This window comes from Morchella sextelata (genome assembly GCF_020137385.1).
Source record: "Morchella sextelata strain SCLS chromosome Unknown scls_2, whole genome shotgun sequence".
Taxonomy (NCBI): Eukaryota; Fungi; Ascomycota; class Pezizomycetes; order Pezizales; family Morchellaceae; genus Morchella; species Morchella sextelata.
In genome coordinates this window covers 833,992-853,690 of record NW_025408617.1, presented here as the reverse complement: position 1 = coordinate 853,690, position 19,699 = coordinate 833,992, and the positions used below count along the sequence as shown (strand labels likewise).

General features: G+C 46.2%; 8 protein-coding genes across 8 annotated transcripts; 4 read left to right on the top strand and 4 right to left on the bottom strand.

Annotated features, from left to right (window-relative positions):
• Positions 1 to 169: 169 nt before the first annotated feature.
• On the top strand, positions 170 to 1,566 carry H6S33_005491 (uncharacterized protein; the record flags this gene model as incomplete). The annotated part of the gene is made up of 4 exons (XM_044836843.1): positions 170 to 407; positions 517 to 788; positions 855 to 966; positions 1,031 to 1,566. The coding sequence occupies 4 exons, from the start codon at positions 170 to 172 to the stop codon at positions 1,564 to 1,566; spliced, it is 1,158 nt and encodes a 385-aa protein (XP_044698800.1).
• Positions 1,567 to 2,898: 1,332 nt separating this feature from the next.
• H6S33_005490 (uncharacterized protein) lies at positions 2,899 to 4,689 on the bottom strand (the record flags this gene model as incomplete). The annotated part of the gene is made up of 2 exons (XM_044836842.1): positions 2,899 to 3,838; positions 3,902 to 4,689. The coding sequence occupies 2 exons, from the start codon at positions 4,687 to 4,689 to the stop codon at positions 2,899 to 2,901; spliced, it is 1,728 nt and encodes a 575-aa protein (XP_044698799.1).
• Positions 4,690 to 5,887: 1,198 nt separating this feature from the next.
• On the bottom strand, positions 5,888 to 7,338 carry H6S33_005489 (uncharacterized protein; the record flags this gene model as incomplete). The annotated part of the gene is made up of 6 exons (XM_044836841.1): positions 5,888 to 6,110; positions 6,168 to 6,498; positions 6,555 to 6,636; positions 6,697 to 6,772; positions 6,902 to 7,182; positions 7,267 to 7,338. 6 exons carry the CDS (start codon positions 7,336 to 7,338, stop codon positions 5,888 to 5,890), a joined length of 1,065 nt encoding a protein of 354 aa, XP_044698798.1.
• A 1,151-nt stretch (positions 7,339 to 8,489) lies between these two features.
• On the top strand, positions 8,490 to 9,096 carry H6S33_005488 (uncharacterized protein; the record flags this gene model as incomplete). The annotated part of the gene is made up of 3 exons (XM_044836840.1): positions 8,490 to 8,541; positions 8,680 to 8,883; positions 8,954 to 9,096. The coding sequence occupies 3 exons, from the start codon at positions 8,490 to 8,492 to the stop codon at positions 9,094 to 9,096; spliced, it is 399 nt and encodes a 132-aa protein (XP_044698797.1).
• Positions 9,097 to 9,818: 722 nt separating this feature from the next.
• H6S33_005487 (uncharacterized protein) lies at positions 9,819 to 12,570 on the bottom strand (the record flags this gene model as incomplete). The annotated part of the gene is made up of 8 exons (XM_044836839.1): positions 9,819 to 10,620; positions 10,669 to 11,241; positions 11,298 to 11,772; positions 11,834 to 11,975; positions 12,033 to 12,164; positions 12,218 to 12,361; positions 12,417 to 12,484; positions 12,543 to 12,570. 8 exons carry the CDS (start codon positions 12,568 to 12,570, stop codon positions 9,819 to 9,821), a joined length of 2,364 nt encoding a protein of 787 aa, XP_044698796.1.
• A 904-nt stretch (positions 12,571 to 13,474) lies between these two features.
• On the bottom strand, positions 13,475 to 14,935 carry H6S33_005486 (uncharacterized protein; the record flags this gene model as incomplete). The annotated part of the gene is made up of 10 exons (XM_044836838.1): positions 13,475 to 13,569; positions 13,623 to 13,727; positions 13,786 to 13,848; positions 13,907 to 14,104; positions 14,166 to 14,273; positions 14,324 to 14,331; positions 14,395 to 14,543; positions 14,610 to 14,636; positions 14,700 to 14,722; positions 14,800 to 14,935. The coding sequence occupies 10 exons, from the start codon at positions 14,933 to 14,935 to the stop codon at positions 13,475 to 13,477; spliced, it is 912 nt and encodes a 303-aa protein (XP_044698795.1).
• Positions 14,936 to 15,705: 770 nt separating this feature from the next.
• H6S33_005485 (uncharacterized protein) lies at positions 15,706 to 17,835 on the top strand (the record flags this gene model as incomplete). Its single annotated transcript, XM_044836835.1, has 6 exons — positions 15,706 to 15,845; positions 15,905 to 16,051; positions 16,109 to 16,327; positions 16,380 to 16,725; positions 16,775 to 17,451; positions 17,511 to 17,835. 6 exons carry the CDS (start codon positions 15,706 to 15,708, stop codon positions 17,833 to 17,835), a joined length of 1,854 nt encoding a protein of 617 aa, XP_044698794.1.
• Positions 17,836 to 18,433: 598 nt separating this feature from the next.
• H6S33_005484 (uncharacterized protein) lies at positions 18,434 to 19,330 on the top strand (the record flags this gene model as incomplete). Its single annotated transcript, XM_044836834.1, has 5 exons — positions 18,434 to 18,438; positions 18,534 to 18,573; positions 18,671 to 18,731; positions 18,800 to 19,184; positions 19,258 to 19,330. 5 exons carry the CDS (start codon positions 18,434 to 18,436, stop codon positions 19,328 to 19,330), a joined length of 564 nt encoding a protein of 187 aa, XP_044698793.1.
• Positions 19,331 to 19,699: the final 369 nt, after the last annotated feature.

The following is a 19,699-nucleotide window of genomic DNA, read 5'->3' as shown; positions in this document are numbered from 1 at the left end:
ACCTCTTGCCGGGTAACCGCGAAGCTTATCTCAACCTCACCTTTCCCCCGTAGCTCACGAGCACTCACTCACCTCTCCCGACAGCACCTATCTATCGCATCCACAACCCACACCCGCGTCGCACCTATCCGCAGTCTCCGCACCCCGCACCCTCTACAAATCATCAAAAATGGTCGATATGGATGCCCAGACACCGACCAGCCGCCCGACATCCAGCTCGGCCAGCACAAAACACCCGGGAAAACAGCCGACGTCAAAGGCAGCACCTCCCCCACCCCCGCCGCCGCCGCCGGGCCCTCCGGTGGTGCCTAGAATCGATCTCGAGCCAATGTATGATGCGCTCAAGCGCGCGATGGGGAAGGAGGCGTGGGCTGTCTATAAGGAGGCGCTCAGCGGGTATCTTACTGGTTCGTATTATTATTGATACCCCCCCTTACCCCTCGCCCCTTATCTCCCCCCTATCAGCTTGATGAGGAGGAGGTATGCTGATCGGATTGGAATTGGTGATTTTTCTAGGCCGTTTAAACCAGGAGGAGCTCTCGCGCGCGATCGACCCGTTCGTAAAGGGGAATAGCATCAGGATGCACAACATGCTCCTGGTAGCCATGTATGGGAACTCGATGCGCGATCTGCCGCCGACGGATGTGGCGGCGTGGGTGTCGGCGAGTGATAAGCCAAGTGCGGTTGCGAAGATGCCGGCGGGCGATGTCAACGAGAAGCGGCTGAAGAAGGAGGTGATGGCCATCTCGGCCAGGGAAAGGAGGAGGATCAAGGAGGTGCCTTCGGCGGTGAGTACAGTCCTTCCTGGGCGGGGTGGTATTAGTGATGTGGGGTGCTGATGGGATGGGCGGTAGTTGGGCGATGTTGAGGATATGCTTGGGAGCATGCTGCAGGAATACCATCTGGCAAAACAGGTCAAGATCCCGGAGGCGCTCCCGCCAATGAGCGCCGGACTCACAAAGACAAGTATATCCCCCTTTCCTTCCCTCTTCCCCCGCCCGCTCCCCTGCCTGGATGTTGACAGCCGCAGATTGGGACTCCGAGATCAAGCAACGCTACACCATGCCCCTCTCCTCCGAATCCGGTGAGTTCCCCGACATCGAGATAATCCGCCAGCGCATGAACCCCATCTGCTACGAAGAGGGCGTCCACGGCGGCTGTACCGCCGACGCCGCAAACTTCATGAATGTCGCCGCCGAGACCTTTGTCAAAGAGATCCTCTCGACCATCATCTCACGCGTGCGCTCAAACGGGCCAAACTACGTCCAGACCGACAAATACCGCAAGCTCGCGCCCAAGCGCAAGTGGACTGCGCCGACGGAGCGCAGCCTGCTGGGTATGCATGATGTGCGGCTGTCGCTGTCGCTGGGCCATAATCTGCTGGCGCAGCTGCCACTGAGCATGAAGAAGATCATGGCTGGCGGGTGGTATGAGAGGGATTACGAGGTCGATGCGGAGGCACAGTATGTAGGCCAGGCGGATGTAGAGGGGTGGGAAGGCGCTGCCGTGGATGATAGGAAGCAGCTCAGAGGGCTGCTGGATGATTGTTTGTCGGTGGGGGTGTAGAAACCCTCTTTGACTGGCTGGCTATCTGTAATACCCACCCCCCCCCCCCCCTTTTCACCATATCATTTATTCCAGTTTTTTTATGTGGAGTTTTATGTTTGCATTCTTGTTCGGCTTGGTATATAGTTCTTACCCCTCGGTTTCCACCAATTAGTGCTGTATTTTTCTACTTCTATTTTTTCTTTCTTTCGCACATCCTCCTCCTTATTATTCCTTATTCTCTCCTCTTTTACGTATGGAGTTTTATTTTGTTGTTTTCGTTTGGGTTTGGGATATCACTTATTGGGGTGCTGGGAGGAGTTTTTTTTTTTCTATCTTTAATTTCCCTTTTACTTTTTCTATCCTACTTCTCCCTACTCTCTTTCGTTAGTTGGGATGGTATGGCATGGACGGACTGGACCCGAGTTTTGAAATAGAGTTTTTAGATTCAATAAATCGGAATATTCCTGCGTTTCTAGCTCCTGAGAGAGTCGAGTGATTATCTGTGACGGAGACTTTCGGCGCGTGGGCTTTGCCGGTGTGTGCTCTTTTGGAGTGGTTAGGGGTAAGGTATGGCTTAAAGAGGGGGCTGGTTTAGGTTGGATAAGTTGATCCTCGGGAGGAAGGGATGCGCGTGGTCTGTTGAACACGGACTGGGCTGTCCACGAACAAGCTCATACCGTACCCGTAACCTATGTCTAGGCCGTTTGTGGATAGCCTAAGTCTATCGACAAGCTATATATGCTCCTCAAAAGCCTTAGGAGAAAAATCAATTTACATCTATATTGTGGTACGTCTCATTCCAAAGGCGCCGATAGGCTAAAATCGGAACATCATGGCTCAGGCCACTGTTGGGCAGCCCGGGTCCAGCCAGAGATATCATTCCCTGGTTACAAACTGCATTTAGCCCATCTTAAAAAAAAATGGGACGAGGGAGCATTTTTAACAAGTAACCAAGGATCTTTTAGGTTTTAGACTTGTGTTCTTGAGTCTTTAGTAGTAAAATCAAGAGGCCGAGGCTGTATGGTGCTAGATGGGCATGAATAAGCCCACGTTGTTGGACCAAGTCCCTGCAACTATGATGGGTTGAACTGGTAGCTCTCATATTTCGGCTTGGACAGGCCCATCGACGCTCTTATCACGATCCAAGTACATCTGGAAATCCCAGAAGGCTTGCACATTCTACAGAACTTGTCACAGTAAAGACACAGCGCAACTTGAGGCTATTACATACGTGTAGTCGCGGAAAATATTTAGCTTGCAATGCCTAAAGTATAATAGGCTATGAAAACATATATAAACCATGGATAACTAACACTAAGAAAACAAAAGTCTATGACCTAAAGGCACTCTCTACTTGGCACGGGTTGACCTAAACATGTTGATACACTTATCAAAGAATGCTCTCTCCGTCACAAAGCAAACAGCAGCTAGGCCCACGCCTAAAGCACCACCCATACCAATCTCTTTGATCAGTCCGCCCTCACTCGCCACCACGCCCCTGGATACAGCACCAACGCCGACCGAAGTGGCCACTAACACTCCACTTGGTAGAACTCTAGCGAGACTCCACTTCTCACCCCCTTTCTCGCCCTCATTTCTGCTAAAATATCCACCAATGAACACCAGACTCCATATAATCCTCAGGGACATATTTGCTGCATTCGCCGCAACAAGCCCTTTAGCTCCCCATCCCAGGGCAGATAAAAACAGCCATCCGATACCAGCGAACATGAGCGAGAAACCAAACATCCATCCGCTCTGTTTTGCTAATTCTCTCTCATTTGCAACAGACTGCACGAAAGCTTCAGTAACACCATTTATAGCTAACAAGGGGATGTAGTAACAGTAGCTCGCTAGGACTCCACCTGCGTCGCCGTCTGACCATCGAGAGCCAGCAATGAGCTTGAGTGCGAGAGGTGCAAATGGAGGGCCGAGAGAAAAGAAGAATAATGAGAGCAGAGAGTATAGCTTCATGATAATAGCTAGGATATTGGCTCCAGAGGTTACGCTCTCTGCTGAAGGCTTCCCATCAGAGGAAGATGTAGAAAGAAGCTTCGCAAAGAGGTTACGAGAGGCCTCCTCTATCGGCTGGAAGAGCATGCGGGCGATGAGAGATCCATAGTTGGAGGCCAGGGCGTAGGTGCCCTGTGAGTGTGCCGAGGAAAGGGCGGAGAGGAGGACAGTATCAAAGTGGGTTAAGATGTGTTTCAACGCAGACTGGAGCCACATTGATGTTGCGAGGCGAGAAAGGGGCGCGTGGAAGAGAGATAAATGGTAATTGATATTGGAGCTAACAAATCTTAGCACAAATTATACCGAGTGAGAAATCATGAAGATGGCTCTGACTACTCACGAGGACTCAATCCCTTTCAATCCCATACTAAACCCTTCGGTAGCAGAGAGCTGTAACACACGATGCCAGTAGATACCCAATAGTACAACTGCGTATCCAAGCTGTCCCAATGCAAAGGGTAGAGGACCAAGCCCACCTTCAACCTTTGCAACACGGGCTGCGTAGACGGTCAATCCACAGGTCAACAAACATCTGGTAAAAGCAGCTGAAGACTCGGCTCCAGCGCGGAGTTTATATAGTAGCTTTTGCTGTGCGAGTGCAAAGCATGGCTCCGAAAGGAGCTCTACCAATGTTGCTAAAACGTATATAGCGATCGACTCGCTAAAGTACGGCTGCTGCGCCGTCTCCGTCGAAGCAGAGCTCCGCGAGTAGAATAGGGCCAACACCCCCGCAAACATAATTCCCATCGGTATAGTAAGCAAAGAAAGGTTGACCAGCGTCTGTGATTGAGCAGCCGGTGATCCCTCTTCTAGTAAGCCACCAACCTTTGTATCCTCCCCACTCTTCTTCCCTGACGTAGTCTCAGCTCCATGTCGTTGCAGCGCAGTTCGTAAAGACTCTCGAGAAAAGTACAAAACACTGATCATGAGCAGCTCGAGCTGCACACTAATCCCTAGAAGCTCTGGAGAAAGGAAACGGAGCAGAACCTGGTTGACGACGAAGGTCAAAAGGCGAGAGGAGAGCTGCAAAAGTATCAAGAACTTTGCACCCTCTGCAGATGCAGAGAGGAGGGATTGGCGACTGGCTTCCGCCTGGGGCTTTGGGAGTGCTAAATCTTCTATGGCCATGTTAAGGTCGATATGGCCCTGCTTGTTGGATAAAGTGCCCTGAGGTAACGTGTTGTGGATCTGAGGTGTTGAGGCTCAAAACTGGACCCTTGAGTGATAGTGGCTTGGCGGAAGAGTCCCGACGTCATGGCTACTAATCCTTCACCAAAGATCTAACAGGCACTTGATAGGTAGAGTACCGGGAAAGTCAAGTCATCGAGGAGAGCTCGGGGGATGTCAGCACCTCTGAAGCTTAATCGACGCCGAATTCCAACAAAATCTAGCTTCAGCTGATTTCGGCCGAACCAGGTCGCATTGAGGAGCGGGGAAGGATAATATTAAGAACGAGTTTTAGGATTGATAATTGTATTTGTTTGGGCAGCTAACATGTCTTCATGGCTTAGTTGGTTAAAGCGTCGGTCTCATACTAAAAATATGACCAATTCATCAGAGTTGGATATCCGAAGGTCGCGAGTTCGACTCTCGCTGAGGACAAGACATCACTTTTTTCAGCTCCCAGAGTTCGCGTGAAATCTTTTTTTTAAACAGCGGATTTCCTTGCTTCATACATGTATCATTTCCTCCCATAACTTATCAATAACAACTTGATTAGCCTTGACCCTAGAGACAAACCCAGTCGTTGATATCTAAAAATCCGACGCTCTTAAGCTCCTGCACTAAATACACGTAGTACACACACCGGGGCTCGGCCATATTTCTGGTCAGAGAGGGGCGGTTAGACTTTGACATAATAAAAAATGGATGTGATCCGGTAGTTACTGCTGAATTTCACCTAGGACATCATGGAGTTATCTCAGAGTTATAGTATCAGATATAACTATAACATAATTGCAGCTACACGTTTTTACCACCGCCTAACTCGTCCAGTTGACCATTCCTCCTGCACGAATGGATCCTTCTTCCACTTTGACCATCTAATACAAACCAAAACGAAACTGATACTAATAATGACCAGGAAAAAAACGCAATGAACAGTCAATCCAACCAATTAAACCAAATACGAGATAGACAACAATAAATATAAGAAATGAAATATTCCACATCCTCTACCTTTACCAGCACACTGAAACCCGACCAAAACCCAAATCGAAGGAAAAAATATTCGCCAAGCCTTTTATGTTCTCACTCCCGTCGAAAAAAGTATATGGAAAAAAAAGTTAGGAAAAAATAAAGAAACACCATCACGATAGTTAGGTGATTATAAAGTGCCACCAAAGCCAAGCAAGAGGTCTCTGGCAATCTCAAAACTCAAGAAGCTACTACCAATGCTGGGCGCAACCTTCAATAGATTAGGCAACAGCCCTTTATATAATCCTTTGGGACCTTCAGCTTTGACAATGATTGTAATGGCATCCCACAGTCCCTTGTACTGATATCCAATACCGGACATTGTGTTAACCTGGAATCGCCGTCGGAGTACACTGAAAAGCTTATTAGGATGTCGTTGCCAAAGTATGCAAAAACCAGGGTTTGCTTACTCAAAAGGATATGTGACGCTCTGTGCAACAGCTCCCGAAATGGCCCCGGCAGCCAATTTCCCTAAAGCAGAGGGATTCTGCTCGCCTTCGGGGGTCATGAACTTCCGCATAGCCTCATAAGTCGCAAAATTAATCCCGACATATGGGGCAACTCCAGCAAGTGTTGGCCCAAGGCCTCTGTAGAGCGAAACCATACCACCCTCGGCGCGGTACATTAACTTCATGGTTGCAAACATTCCGGGTAGCTTTGTGTCAGGTCTCCCTAGGCTTGCAAAAGAAGCAGACTGAATTGAGAGACGTGTCCGCACGATGTCTAGTGGGTATGTGGCGACTGATTACGTAGAATTTAGAAATAGACAAAGAGTGAGGTTATTGGGTGAGACGTACCGACGGAGGTGATGCCAGCCATCGCACCAGCAGTGAGTCGACGAAAAGTCCCAAGATCATTTGAACCCTCCGGAAGTAGTAACTACGAATAAGACATTAGAAGCAGATTTCAATATCAGATGGTACTTCATCTGCATCATACCTTTTTATAAATACCATAGCTGGAAAACTGCACGGCAGAGTAGGGTACGATTCGAATACAATTGGTTCCATTACCTCTGTTTTAAAGTTAGCATAGACCTCTACAAAGTGAAGCTCTTTGTTTCCTGTCACCCCAGCTCAAGCTCTAGACCCCAGCCTCCGAAATCCCAGACTCCAGGTTATTAAGTGATGAGAATTCGACCCACCTCATGAATCCCCTCCACCCTTCTTCTCTCCACATTTTCATCAATGCCGGACCCACACCCTGATAGGATTGATTTCCAGGTCCTTGTACTTGGAAGAGGATCTTCAACCTCTCCAAAGGACTGACAACAGTCCTACTGACAGCGCCAGCAACTCCTCCAGCAATGAATGACGCCGTGACTGGCTGGCCAACATATGATCGCAGTGCTACCCATGTCTCTGTCGCTGGTGGGATGAGACCGGGAGTGGTCATTGAAGAGGAACCGGAATTGACAATAGGAGACTATAAAGGGACGAAAGAAAGAATTGAGGATCAATCTTTGAAATTTAAAGTGCGAGCATAAAGGAGGGAAATAAAAGAACTTACTTCCGACGTTGGGACAGCAGGGAGCTTTGACAAGCCGGAGGAGGAGGGGCTAGCATCTTTGGGGGCCGACATGGTGAGGGAATTCCCGGGATTCTATCGCGATAGAGATGATACCAGGATTGATGGGAGATGGAGATAATGAAGACTCCGGTTTCCTAGATGTGGGGGGGGAATTGGCAGTAGGAGCAGGTGTTGATGGGGGAGGGGGATTTGAGAGGAAAAAGGAAAGTGGAAAGAGCCGCGTTTGAGTTAGGGTCCATTCAATAATACCGATTCTGGTAGCAAGGGCACGGCAGTATGGTTAACGAAGCAGCGTGCAGAAGGTGTCGTGCGTGGTGCAGCAGTGTTCCCGGGGGGTCCCTAAATAATTCGGCTTCGGCTTTCGCTTTTTTCGCAGTGCAGCAGCAGCAGAAAAAGAGGGAGAATCTATGAAGGAGCGTTTACAACGAGACTGACTGATGATATATACGTATTCTCGCAAGTCCCTGAAAAGTAGACCAAAACAGGAAAGCCTGAGACAGAGAGATAAAAGAGAGACAGTGAAAAACGGATTCGGATTGGACAATTCAAGGGAATGGGAGGATCTAAACAAGGATTGTGTGGCTAGGCGATTTTGCTGTGGCTGGTTTGTGGCGCCTCGACAACTAAAGGGACTTATTTCCCTGCTAGTTACGTAAAGTTTCAGTTTCGCACTTAGCTGGGCTTCTCGACTTTTCCGGCTTATCAAGATTTGTTTGTGTGTGTGTGCGCGGCGGATAGAGAAAGCACGGGGTCCTTCAACCTCTCTGCCGTCATCCCGGTCGCCACCTCCACTTCCCCATCTTGTCGTGCATAAAAGTTGCATCTTCCTCCTCAAACTTTCTTCCTTCTTTGTGCTCTGTCATTTCCGGACAAACATCCACGATCCAAATTCAAATCAATCAATAACGCTCAATCATTCAACCATGTTCAAGAGGATTGCACCCATTACTCTCTCAACCCGTATCATCTCGGGCTCTACCTTAAGGACAACTGCCCCGTTGGCCCGTAGTGCGGCGAGAGTTTCTGCTCCGGTGGTCTCGAGGAGAAATTATCATGAAAAAGATATGTTCTTCCTAGCATTCTATAAGACTCCATACGAGATTTTGTACATTTTTTGATATATGTATGTATGGACAAAAGCGCTGACATTGATTATCTCTTCACTGCTTGATCACTACAACAACCCTCGAAATGTCGGCTCAATGAACAAGAAAGACCTCGATGTTGGTACCGGCCTTGTTGGTGCACCAGCGTGTAAGTTATCGCCCTTATTCCTCTGTTCTCTATTGTTTCTGCACGATCTTTTCAAAACCCGTGTGCATTTCGTCGGCCGATTTTATCCCCACAACATATACTCACCTTGGTCTAGTCTGATTATTAATACTCTTCTAGGCGGCGATGTGATGAAGCTTCAAATTCGTGTCGACTCTGCGACAAACACGATATCCGATGTAAAATTTAAGACTTTCGGTTGCGGCTCCGCCATTGCTTCCAGCAGCTACCTCACCGAGCTCGTCCGTGGCATGACTCTTGAAGATGCCGGACGTATCAAGAATACCGAGATTGCAAAAGAGCTTTGCTTGCCTCCAGTCAAACGTAAGCTTAACTATCATGCTGCTGAGAAGTTTGTGTACGGCGGGGATACTGACGAGGTTGTCATTGATAGTTCACTGCTCCATGCTCGCTGAAGATGCAATCAAATCCGCAATCAAAGATTACCAGAGCAAGTCAAAAAGGCCGGCACCTACACTCGGACCAGATGTGATGAGATCTTTGGGCAAGGAGACTTCTGCGCCGACAGCCGCATAGTTCCTGCATTGGATAAAACCTCTCCCTTTGTGTCTGCGTAGTTTGGTTCTTCCTTCTTGAATATAGTTTTGTTTTCGTTTGAGGCCCGGCGTTTTTCTTTTTTTCTTTATCACTTTTGGACTCAAATTCCAACTGTCATTACCACTTGCAATTGCTAAATAGTCATCTTTTTATCTTCCTTGTTGCCAAAATATATGGGTGTGGGTGCGGAATAAGGAGAATTGAAGGCTAGTAGAGAGGGTAGTGTTTAAAAAGTTCGAGAAAAACGATGGACTAGATTTTAGTGCGTCGTTTATTTAAAGCAACCATACCCATTCAATTCCGATTTTCATTGCCATTAATTGAACCTTAACTGCAATCTGCAGATCTACTGTCAATCATACGACGAAACAGAAATATGCTTAAATTTATCGCGTGATGTGAAAATCGTACGATCGCTGGTTCAAATTGAACTAGCGAGCTGTGCTTCTACCGGCCTACAGTAAGGAATTATCTGATGGATTGAGTTACGATAACTTTGAGTGGACGTCCATCAGATTACAGCTCATGTGGTATCTGATGTAGAGATAGGCTCATCAACCGTTTCCTTATCAGATTTTTAATCTACAAGTATGTACCCATGCTACGGTCTATTTTAGGCTCAGCCCAGCTCCCTAGGGAATACATTATCTACTAGAGTTTAACGACAACATTGATGCCTACATGTAGTTCCTCTGATGTCTCTAATTCCTTTTGAAGAAGTAGACATATGCAAACCTTTTCATCTCTTCAACATCTACAGCCCTCACCACCTTCTCATCATTGAATAGGACCCACGCGTCTCCCTTGCCTTCGAGCTCCTTTCTTACAAACGCTACGTAATGTCCTGCATGAATACTACCCCCTTTATGGCAGACAATGCTATGCAATTGAAATTCAGCTGGGGTTTCAGCCCTTCCAGGCTCCTCTTTCTCTTTGGGCTCAAGACTTGTTCCCGCCATAACTTGATCAACGTCATCACCCAAATCATCAGGATGAGAAAATACCCATTCAACAGCCCTTTCCATGTTTCCGTCAGTCTCTTTGAGTGCTTTCCTCGCCTGATTCGCAGTGAATCCCATTGCTCCCAGCATTTCAATTTGTTCCGCGCTGGGCTCGGCCCCGCCTTCTTTTGGCTGGTCTATGACTAGAGGTTCATCAATGTCTGGATCTTCCATATGTTGAAAGAGCCAGTTCATGGCTGATTCTGAGTCGGTATTTCCCGTTTTGTAAAGCGCCTTCTCACATCGTGCACGAGGAAATCCCATGGCCTCGAGATCAGCCATAGCAGCTTCGTTGGCCGCGAATCCAGGAGCTGAGGGTTCCGCATCTTCGGGAAGAATCTCTTCATTGGGGGCCGGGCCTTTAGAGATGTAAGAATCCAATAGGAAGGGCTCATCTCCAACAACAACAGGAACATCAAGTTTAGTTGGAACCCAGTTGACAAGCTCAAAACGTCTGCAATTGACTGCAAGCACCTCAGGAAAAGTCTTAAAGGCAACACGTCTAGAAATATCAGTATCTTGCAGTCATAAGTCTTGTGTCTGTACGTACTTAGTAGCGTTGCCCTTTCCACAGTTGGGACAAGTAAACTCAACCACTTCTTTAGAAGTGAAGATGTCGAGACATTCCTTGATTGTGATCGGCTCGAAAATATCCTTGGTTTCCTTCCCGTCACTCGAAGTCACTTTGCCAGTCCTCCTTGCTGGTACAGGCACCGAGATATTATCTTGCACATCAGTTCTATACCGGACCTTCCTGCAAGAAACGCATTGTAACCGTTGCTCAAGCACAAATTTGAAATCTGAAACAGGATCTTTCAATTCCGCAGGGTGAGCAGAACGTGTAATGAGTTTGAAGAGATGCAAAAGAAGCTCAAAAGCATCTTGTTGTCGCATCGTAGAGAACTCCTCATGACCTCTTCCGATAAGTGCCTTGAGCATTGCAGGCGCAAGTCCCTTCTGATGTGGGAGCTCTGTCGAGTATTCACTGGCTACTACATCTGAGTCTGAGTTCGAATACCTCCCAGACAAAAGCCCATCTGCAACCTTTCGAAGCTGTGTTTCTAAATCTTCCGCTGGATTTACATTATCGGGCATACCTTTCGAGGTAATGATATCGTAGTACCTGTTCTAATATTAAAAATCGTTGCTTAAAGGCATAAGTTGATACAAGAGTCTCACCTCTTTTGAAAAGCTGGCAATGCAAAAAGACACTGCAAGATACTCGCCAGATAGCATGAGTTTCCCAGATTCTTCAATCCAGTGAGACCTTTTCCAAACAGTGGTTTCAGCGCTTTTCCGTCTTCTGTGGTCATAGAAAACTCCAATTTCAAGTTTTGTTCAATTTGCATCTCAGTAAGCGATTTTTCGGTCTTCTGTCGTTCAGCGATATTGATTCCCCAATGTTTTAGATGCGGACCAAGCTCCGGATCCGTCCTTTCATCCTTGCAGGAGTAGCAATAAACATCCGCGGTCCCTTCAGGGGTGATAGAGCCCAACTGAACAGCTACTGGGTGCTTGGTGGATTCGAAATGAGCAAGGCCATGAGAGTTTCCGCCAACACCGCCGAATTGTGAGCGTCCGCAGTTAAGGCTTCCACATTGAAGACAGAGCCAAAGATTTTCTTTCAGATCGCAAGATGAGCAATGTGCAAGACCTGTTTCCAGAAACGCAGTCAGTTTTAGAAGTATCTTTGTACCCACAGTGCTAAATCATACTCATAGCTTCAAGCTCCTTGGCTGTATCTTGTGCTAAGCAGAGAGTGTGCTCGCAGGCCGTGATTTCTTGCTCCCATGCCTGAACTTCGGTTTGCGTTGCGAACGTCATTGCAGACATGACTCCATCGATGACTTCAGGTAGCTATGGTCCCAAGTAAATCAGAGTAGCCACCAATGCGAAGGATAGCTTTGAACTTACATTACCAGTCGTCCTATCCACTTCTTTCCCACCGCATTCGTAACAAATGACGGCTGTATGAGTATCATATTTGTCACTTTCCATCTCAGCCTCAATAGCAAGCTTTGAAACTTTCTTTGGCGGTTCATCACGCTGCTCAGACTGGTTAGCTTCGAGTTTATTTTTTAAATAAGGTGTAAAATTACCTCGGGTTTTGGTTTTTTAGTCCTCCTAATGTTCAAAACCAATGGGTGTTGTGTGAGTCTGCTGTGAAGCAATGCGTGATTCCTGTCTCCTGCGCATCCGCCATTAAAACAAGAGAGGCAAACGTTCAACCCTTCTAGGTCATCCTATAGGAGTGATTTTTAGTTAGAATATACAGTTAAATATAGGGTCAGAACTTACAATTCCATCAAAGCACTGGGTACAATCTTCGCGGTGGACGCTCTGGGTAGCTCTGGGAGCTTGCAAACCTGGCTGCCTCTTGAGCATAGAGCTCTACTCCGAAGGTTTTCTGGGTGAATAACTTACGAGCTTCAGAGACGTGGATGCAGCTCATGATGAAATATCTATTAGATTCTTGAGACTTTTGAGGTAAGTGGGTGATTGAGGTTGGAAAGGATGAACCAGTCTGAACGTTTTGACGATTGATTTAAGATCGCGGCTCAATAAACAGCGTGGGGCTATATTGCCAAGCCGTGTGCGTAGCGGGGCAATTTGGACGCCTTACTTTATCTGATAATAGTGCGTCATACCTATCAAGTTCTAATTCTAACCATTTCCAACCATTTACCTACGTCACATGATAGCCTAGGCTTTGTGAGGTTTTTTGACTACATGTACCGGGCGTTGACGGTAAATACGAAGAATCTGATAAGAGAATCTTGCTGTGGAATAGGTGTGTTTATCTTACCAGATTCTCGGTATTTAATGTTAACCCCCGGTACACAGCTACATGTATATACGTAGACGGAGGGGAGCAGACAAATATAAGCTATATACATGTATATACGTATAATATATTGGGAGAACATCTTTTTGCATAAATTTTATATATCCTCCACGTTCTAGTAATTAATATCTTCAATATTCAAAATGGATCAGGAGTTGCTCTTCATAAATCGATATTGAAACTACATGTATATGTACTTAGTTTGATTGATTGATGTGTCTCACTTGGGGGGGGGGGGGGGGTTGTAAAAGGCCATGTTTTAGTGTTTCTTCTTCTTTCAAATGTCCGGCGTGCACGTCTGTCCAAGAACTAGATACATGTACCTACATATACTACATACAGATACGTGTAATAAAAGCAGAGTGAATTTGATGATAGAAATGTTATGACCCGTCTCTAACCGTGGGTTAATAGCACCCGTAGATTTCTAAATTAATAAAGATATCAAGAGATTTAGCCGCGTATAATAATCAATCAATTATATAATATCAATTGACCTCCGGACAAGTACTTAATGTTTGCTCATGAAATCAAGAAACTGTTGAAACACTTGTTTCTGTGCAGCTTTAATATGTTCCTCGGAGTAGCTTCCGTAAACTCCAAACCCTGAATAGCGCTTAATATCATGGATTAGATAGGGGGGTTGATGAAATAATTACCATGTGGAACACCCTCATATACACGCATTTCATGTTCGATGTTGTTTTCTTGGAGGTATCTTAGCCCTTCCTCGCGGAGATCATCCGGAAAGAAATTGTCATTTTCTGTGTTCCTTTTTTTTTAGCAAGAAGTATACCGGAACAACATATTTGGGATTCTTACCAACGCATGCAAATGAGATCGGCTTCCTGATGCTTATGATATCTTCTTTACTCACCAAAGTTCCTATTACGGAAACCTTGTGAGCCATCACCCATTTCAAGAGGTAAAGACGTCAGCAAACCATGCGCAACAGCCCCCGCAATGATCAAGTCTGTTGCCGCCAATCTCAAAGCGTATTTGCCACCAAAACAGTATCCTACGGCATATGTCCCTAATGAAACAGTATAGTTTTTGTCTCCATATTCCTCTTTGACAGCAGCTAGGACTTTCTCGATGATTGGCATTGTCTTCTCTGGGGTATGCCGAGCAAGCCACATATCTGCATGCATCTATATATTAGCTATGATTTAGTTTAGTAATATGGATGGCTATACACAGACCAATCATAAAGCCCTTTATCCCTTCTGCAGCTTTGAATTTGATTTGTTCAAGGAGTTCTTGAGACTCGACGTGTGAGGTTACGGTGGTGGCGTTTGGTGCGGGATCACCTAAGCGTTCAGCAATGTTTGAAACTGAACGTAGCTTAAATATATGGTACCTTCAAATCTGTTATCGATTATTTAGCTATGCGCTTTGAAATGGTTTAAAGCGGGTATCAAAAAAACTAACAAATCTGGCATGGCTACGAAGTATCCTTCTCTCGCAAAATGGTCTGCTTGAAGTTGATTGGCAACTGAGTTTACTCCTACACCGTTGGTAAGGAGTAGAAGAAGGCATGTTCCTTGACTTTCGAGATCAGAAGGCTTTGAGATATAAATCTATATATTGATTATTGAAGTTTAACATAGATTCATGGCTGCAGGTCGAATTAGGAGCTAGCTCACATCTGTCTCAGCAAGCTTCACGATTTCCTACGTATAGCAACCCCAACTGTCAAAATTGAGCGATGAGAATTCATGTAACTTTTCACTTACTCCCGAGGATTTCACGGATGGATCTATATTGACGTTTTCGAAAGCGTCAGCAATCGGTCTATATATGTCATATATGCAACCCAGAGGCATTCTAACTAACCAAGTGGAGGATCATTGGCACAGTGGTCTCCAATCCGTGAGGCAGAGCTCGAGGAAGAACCGTGTCCGCTATATGGTGGAGGCAACTCTCCAGGTAGATCTTGAGGGACAGAGACTTTAGTTAGAATCCCGGACATTGTTCGATTCGTTGATGCTTAATTCCAATTCTCAAGCGGGGTCCTAGAGTAATTATAAAGGTTAAGCAGACATCCTACCGTTTATCATGAATGTTATTAGTCATTGTTGAGTCAGCATCTTTCTGGCCATGAGAAACATCTACATACATGTTTGTATATTTCGCGAAATCCGCCAACCCTAAAATTTGGTGAAGTACGGTGACTGTTCCTCTTTCGTATTAGAAAAAGAAATCGTTCGGTAAACTAAAATATCCAGCAGTTAATTATGTACATAAGTACAAGTAGATATAGCGAAGGGCAAGCAGCAAGATCATCCAAACGCAAATAGGTACTCACACCTTTAGCAATCTATCATCGAATAGAGACTTAATATACCTACGCTCAAGTAGAATACCTCGGATCAACTTAAACTAGGGAGGACATATTCCGGAAAATCGACTTATAATACCGGTCAATGCAAAGTTTCTGATGATAATATATAATGCCATCCCTAACCCTATAGCTACATGTAGTGAGCAGACAGTAGCAACCCTAACCCTAGACTCAAGCGAGAGCTCTTTCTAAGCTCCAACGGTGACGATTCTCAGATTAGTCAGCCACATGCACGCGTCCAACATTGATGATTGAAACGCGTGCAGTCACAGCACACTCTACGCGTCCCCCTTTGCCACCCCATCCATCCTCGCAAACATCCTAACATCCCTCCAAATTCTTTAAGGCTTTGGGCTCTTTGAAAAAAGAAGCTTTCCTATCCTTCATTTAAAAGCATAATGCCTGGTCACCCATGCACCGTTGGTGCTCTGAAGAGAGTGTTTGAATCTGACATTCCCCCAGATCAGGTGGTCCCAAACCCCGTCTTCCAAGTGCTTCAAATCAAGCCTATTGCTGCTCAGCCAAATGCCCCAGAGCGGTAAGCGGAATGCCGTTCCTCCGCGAATAGAGTGAGAATTGCCTCTAATGCTACTTTAGGTATCGCATTGTCTTTTCGGACACAGAGAACTTTATACAGTCTATGCTTGCTACCCAGGCGAATTACCTAGTACTATCTAAAGAGCTCGAGAAGGGCTGTTTTGTTCGTTTACTCGCCTATCAAGCCAATCAGGTCAAAGAGAAGAAGTATGCCACTCGCTCAAACCCCTGCGAAGGCACTATAGTTGACAAGATATAAACTAGAATTTTGATAGTGCTTGGTCTGGAAGTGCTTAAGGAACATGGGAAGAGAGAAAAAATCGGAAACCCAGTCTCGTTAGAGCAAGATCCCGCTACTCGTGGACCGGCCACATCCACGGGCAATTCTGCAGCTCCGCCCCAGCAGGCTTCTGCGACAGCGTTTTATGGAAACAAACCGGCAGCAGCACCAGCTCCTCAAAGAGCCGCCGCTCAAAAACCAAGGTATAATCCAGTATATCTTATTCTGCCATACCCTTCTGACAGCTCTATTTAGTTCTCGTCCGGGAGCCACTGGTCATGATCGTATTTACCCAATCGAATCTCTTTCGCCCTACCAAAATAAATGGACTATCAAAGCTCGTGTTACGTCGAAGTCCGAGATCAAAACATGGCAAAACCAGAAGGGGGAAGGTAGACTTTTTACTGTCAACCTCCTTGATGAGAGTGGAGAGATTCGTGCTACTGGATTTAACGACCAGGTTGATTCGCTGTATGAGCTATTCCAAGAAGGCCAGGTGTACTACATCTCTAAATGCCGAGTCGGGATGGCAAAGCGTCAATTTTCCAACATTAGCAACGATTACGAGTTATCTTTCGAACGTGACACGGAAGTTGAAAGGGTAAGACCAATTTCAATTTAATATCAGCAATTATGCTAACTATTATTAGTGCACTGATGTGGACGATAGCGTCCCTCAGGTCCGGTTTAGCTTCATTCAATTCGCCGACCTCGAGAGTGTACAGAAAGATGCCATGATTGATGTTATTGGGGTGATTAAAGAAGTTGGTGATCTTGGCACAGTCACCTCAAAAGTCTCACAAAAGCCTTACTCAAAGCGGGAATTAACACTTGTTGACAAGACCAATTATCTCGTCCGTTGCACAGTGTGGGGGAAAGTTGCCGAGAGTTGGGAAATGTCTCAGGATGAAATTGTAGCCTTCAAAGGGGTCAAAGTCAGCGACTTTGGTGGGCGCTCTCTGAGCATGCTGCACAGTTCAACTATGTCAGCCAACCCCGATATTGATGAAGCTCACATACTCAGAGGCTGGTATGACGGACAAGGCCGTGGAGAAACTTTCCAGAGCCATCAGGGACTATCAGGCATGGGCGCAGCTGGAGGTGGGAAAGAAGATGTGAAGAATTTGGCGCAGATTGGAGAAGATAATTTTGGCATGGGGGAGAAACCGGATTATTTCACGACCAAAGCAACAATTGTGTACATCAAGCAGGACAGCATCTCTTATCCTGCTTGTCTGAGTGAGACTTGTAATAAGAAGGTTGTGCCAGTGGATGGTGGATGGAGGTGTGAGAGGTGTGATGTAACGCACCCTAAACCTCAGTACAGGTATAATTTACCCAAGTCATGAAGTTTTCGTCCTTGATACTTACCCGAGACTACAACAGATACATCATGACTATTTCATGTAACGACGCCTTTGGGCAAGCATGGCTCAGCTGCTTCGACGACGTCGGCAGGATGATCATGGGAAAAACCGCAGACGAGCTCCATGAGCTTAGCGACCCGGATGGCATGACCGAAAATAGGGCGTACACAAACGTCTTCTCGGAAGCTAACTGCAAGACTTATTCCTTCAAGTGTCGGGCTAAGCTGGACACATACGATGGTCAACAGAGGGTTAGGTTTCAGGTTATGAGTGCTAGCCCGGTAAATTATGCAGTAGAAGCGGCAAGATTGGTGGAGCAGATTAAGCTATATTCGATGAATTAGAGGACATGTCGACGAGAACGTGTTTAGCTAGGCGGTCATATGCAATGAAATAAAAGTATGAAGTATCATTACTTTACTATCAATCAAAATAGAAACAAAAATTTGTATCATTAAACAGAAAATGACTGAATCGAAACCCAGCCCCGAGGCCTCCCCGATACCGTAGGGAGACAAGCGCGATAATAGGTCAACCATCAGCTTGACACTTCCTGCTGCGACCGAGCACCCTAAGATTTGGTCCGTTTTTGGAAGATAGAGGAAATACTACTCTGAACATGAGTCGCTGGTTCATGCTAGGACGAGCCTCTATCTCCAACTTGAAATGAAGGTAATTTGCTTTACATTTCAGAATCGCGGGATTTAGTGTAAAGTTACAGCTCCTGTAGCCAACTAGAGAGTTCTTGTGGCCTATTCCGGGGTCAAGGGAGATAAGATTGATAAGAGAGGGCTAACCCTAGCACCCACAACTCACTCTCCTCCACAGTCCCAACCACACCGCAACCCGCAAATTTGACACCACATCTGTCAAACATCCGCCAATCTCGAGAATTAATCCCGTCAACAACAACACAAGCAGCCCATCACTAATATCAGCATAATGGGGTAAGCACGCCGGATACTTCCCGTTGAATTCACGAGCGCAGGATTTGCTACAATTAGGCTGGGGTTCGCTGACAGGTCTTTTTGGAAAATTATAGTATCGATCTTGATCACAGGAGGCCCTCGCACCACCGCAAGGTTCGTTGTTTCTCGTCATGGCTTGGAAAGTGGTTGGAAGATGGTAGAAGTGATCGGCCAGTGAGGATGGAAATACTAATGGCAATTTCCTGAACAGGCGCCCAAGTCCGACAATGTTTACCTGAAGCTGCTCGTGAAGCTGTACAGGTTCTTGGCCCGTATGTTTTTATATTCTCGACAAAAAATAGTGTCAAGAGTTGGAGGATTGACTTGTGATTACCAATAGGCCGTACCGACAGTGCCTTCAACAAGACCATCCTTCGCCGCTTGTTCATGTCAAAGATCAACAGGCCCCCGGTCTCCATTTCTCGCATCATCAAGAACGGCGCGAACCCTCATGCTACCCACAACAACAACAAGACCGTCGTTGTTGTCGGTACCGTCACCGACGATAACCGTCTCCTCGAGGTTCCTAAGCTCACCGTCGCCGCCCTGCGATTCACAGCCACTGCTCGTGCCAAGATTGAGGCTGCAGGAGGTGAAGCTCTTACCCTTGACCAGCTTGCGTTGAGGGCGCCTACTGGATCCAACACTCTTCTTATCAGGGGACCTAAGAACGCCAGAGAGGCCGTTAAGCACTTCGGAATGGGCCCTCACAAGCACAAGAAGCCGTATGTTCTCCTACTGTTTTTCACTCCGTTGGGATATGGCTGTAAAGTAACTGCTGACATTTGGGGTACTTAGTTATGTCGAGTCAAAGGGCAGGAAGTTCGAGCGCGCTCGTGGTCGTCGTCGGTCCAGAGGTTTCAAGGTTTAAACGAACAATTAAAAAAAAGTTTTTCCTTTCTCTTTCACGGCACGGCTTCAACAAATCCAAAACGAATCACAGTGTACTATCTGGAATCCATAAGTGGTGGTGGAGGTGGCAGGGAATCCAAAAGGAGAAAACTATTCTACAATACTTCTTTCTCTTTGGTTGTGTCGTGGTGTTCGGTCTGGGAATGAATGGCATGGGATCGATATTTTTTTTCTTCTTTTCTTTTCTGCTGTTGCCATTTGTGGTTTCTTGCCTTGCGTCTGGTAGACAGGGAATGATAAAGGCACTGGTTTGAATTTGGGTTTCGTGATCATTATTTTTTTCTTTCTCTGAGGGTGTCTGGAGTAGCAAGTGAAATTGGCCTTTTTT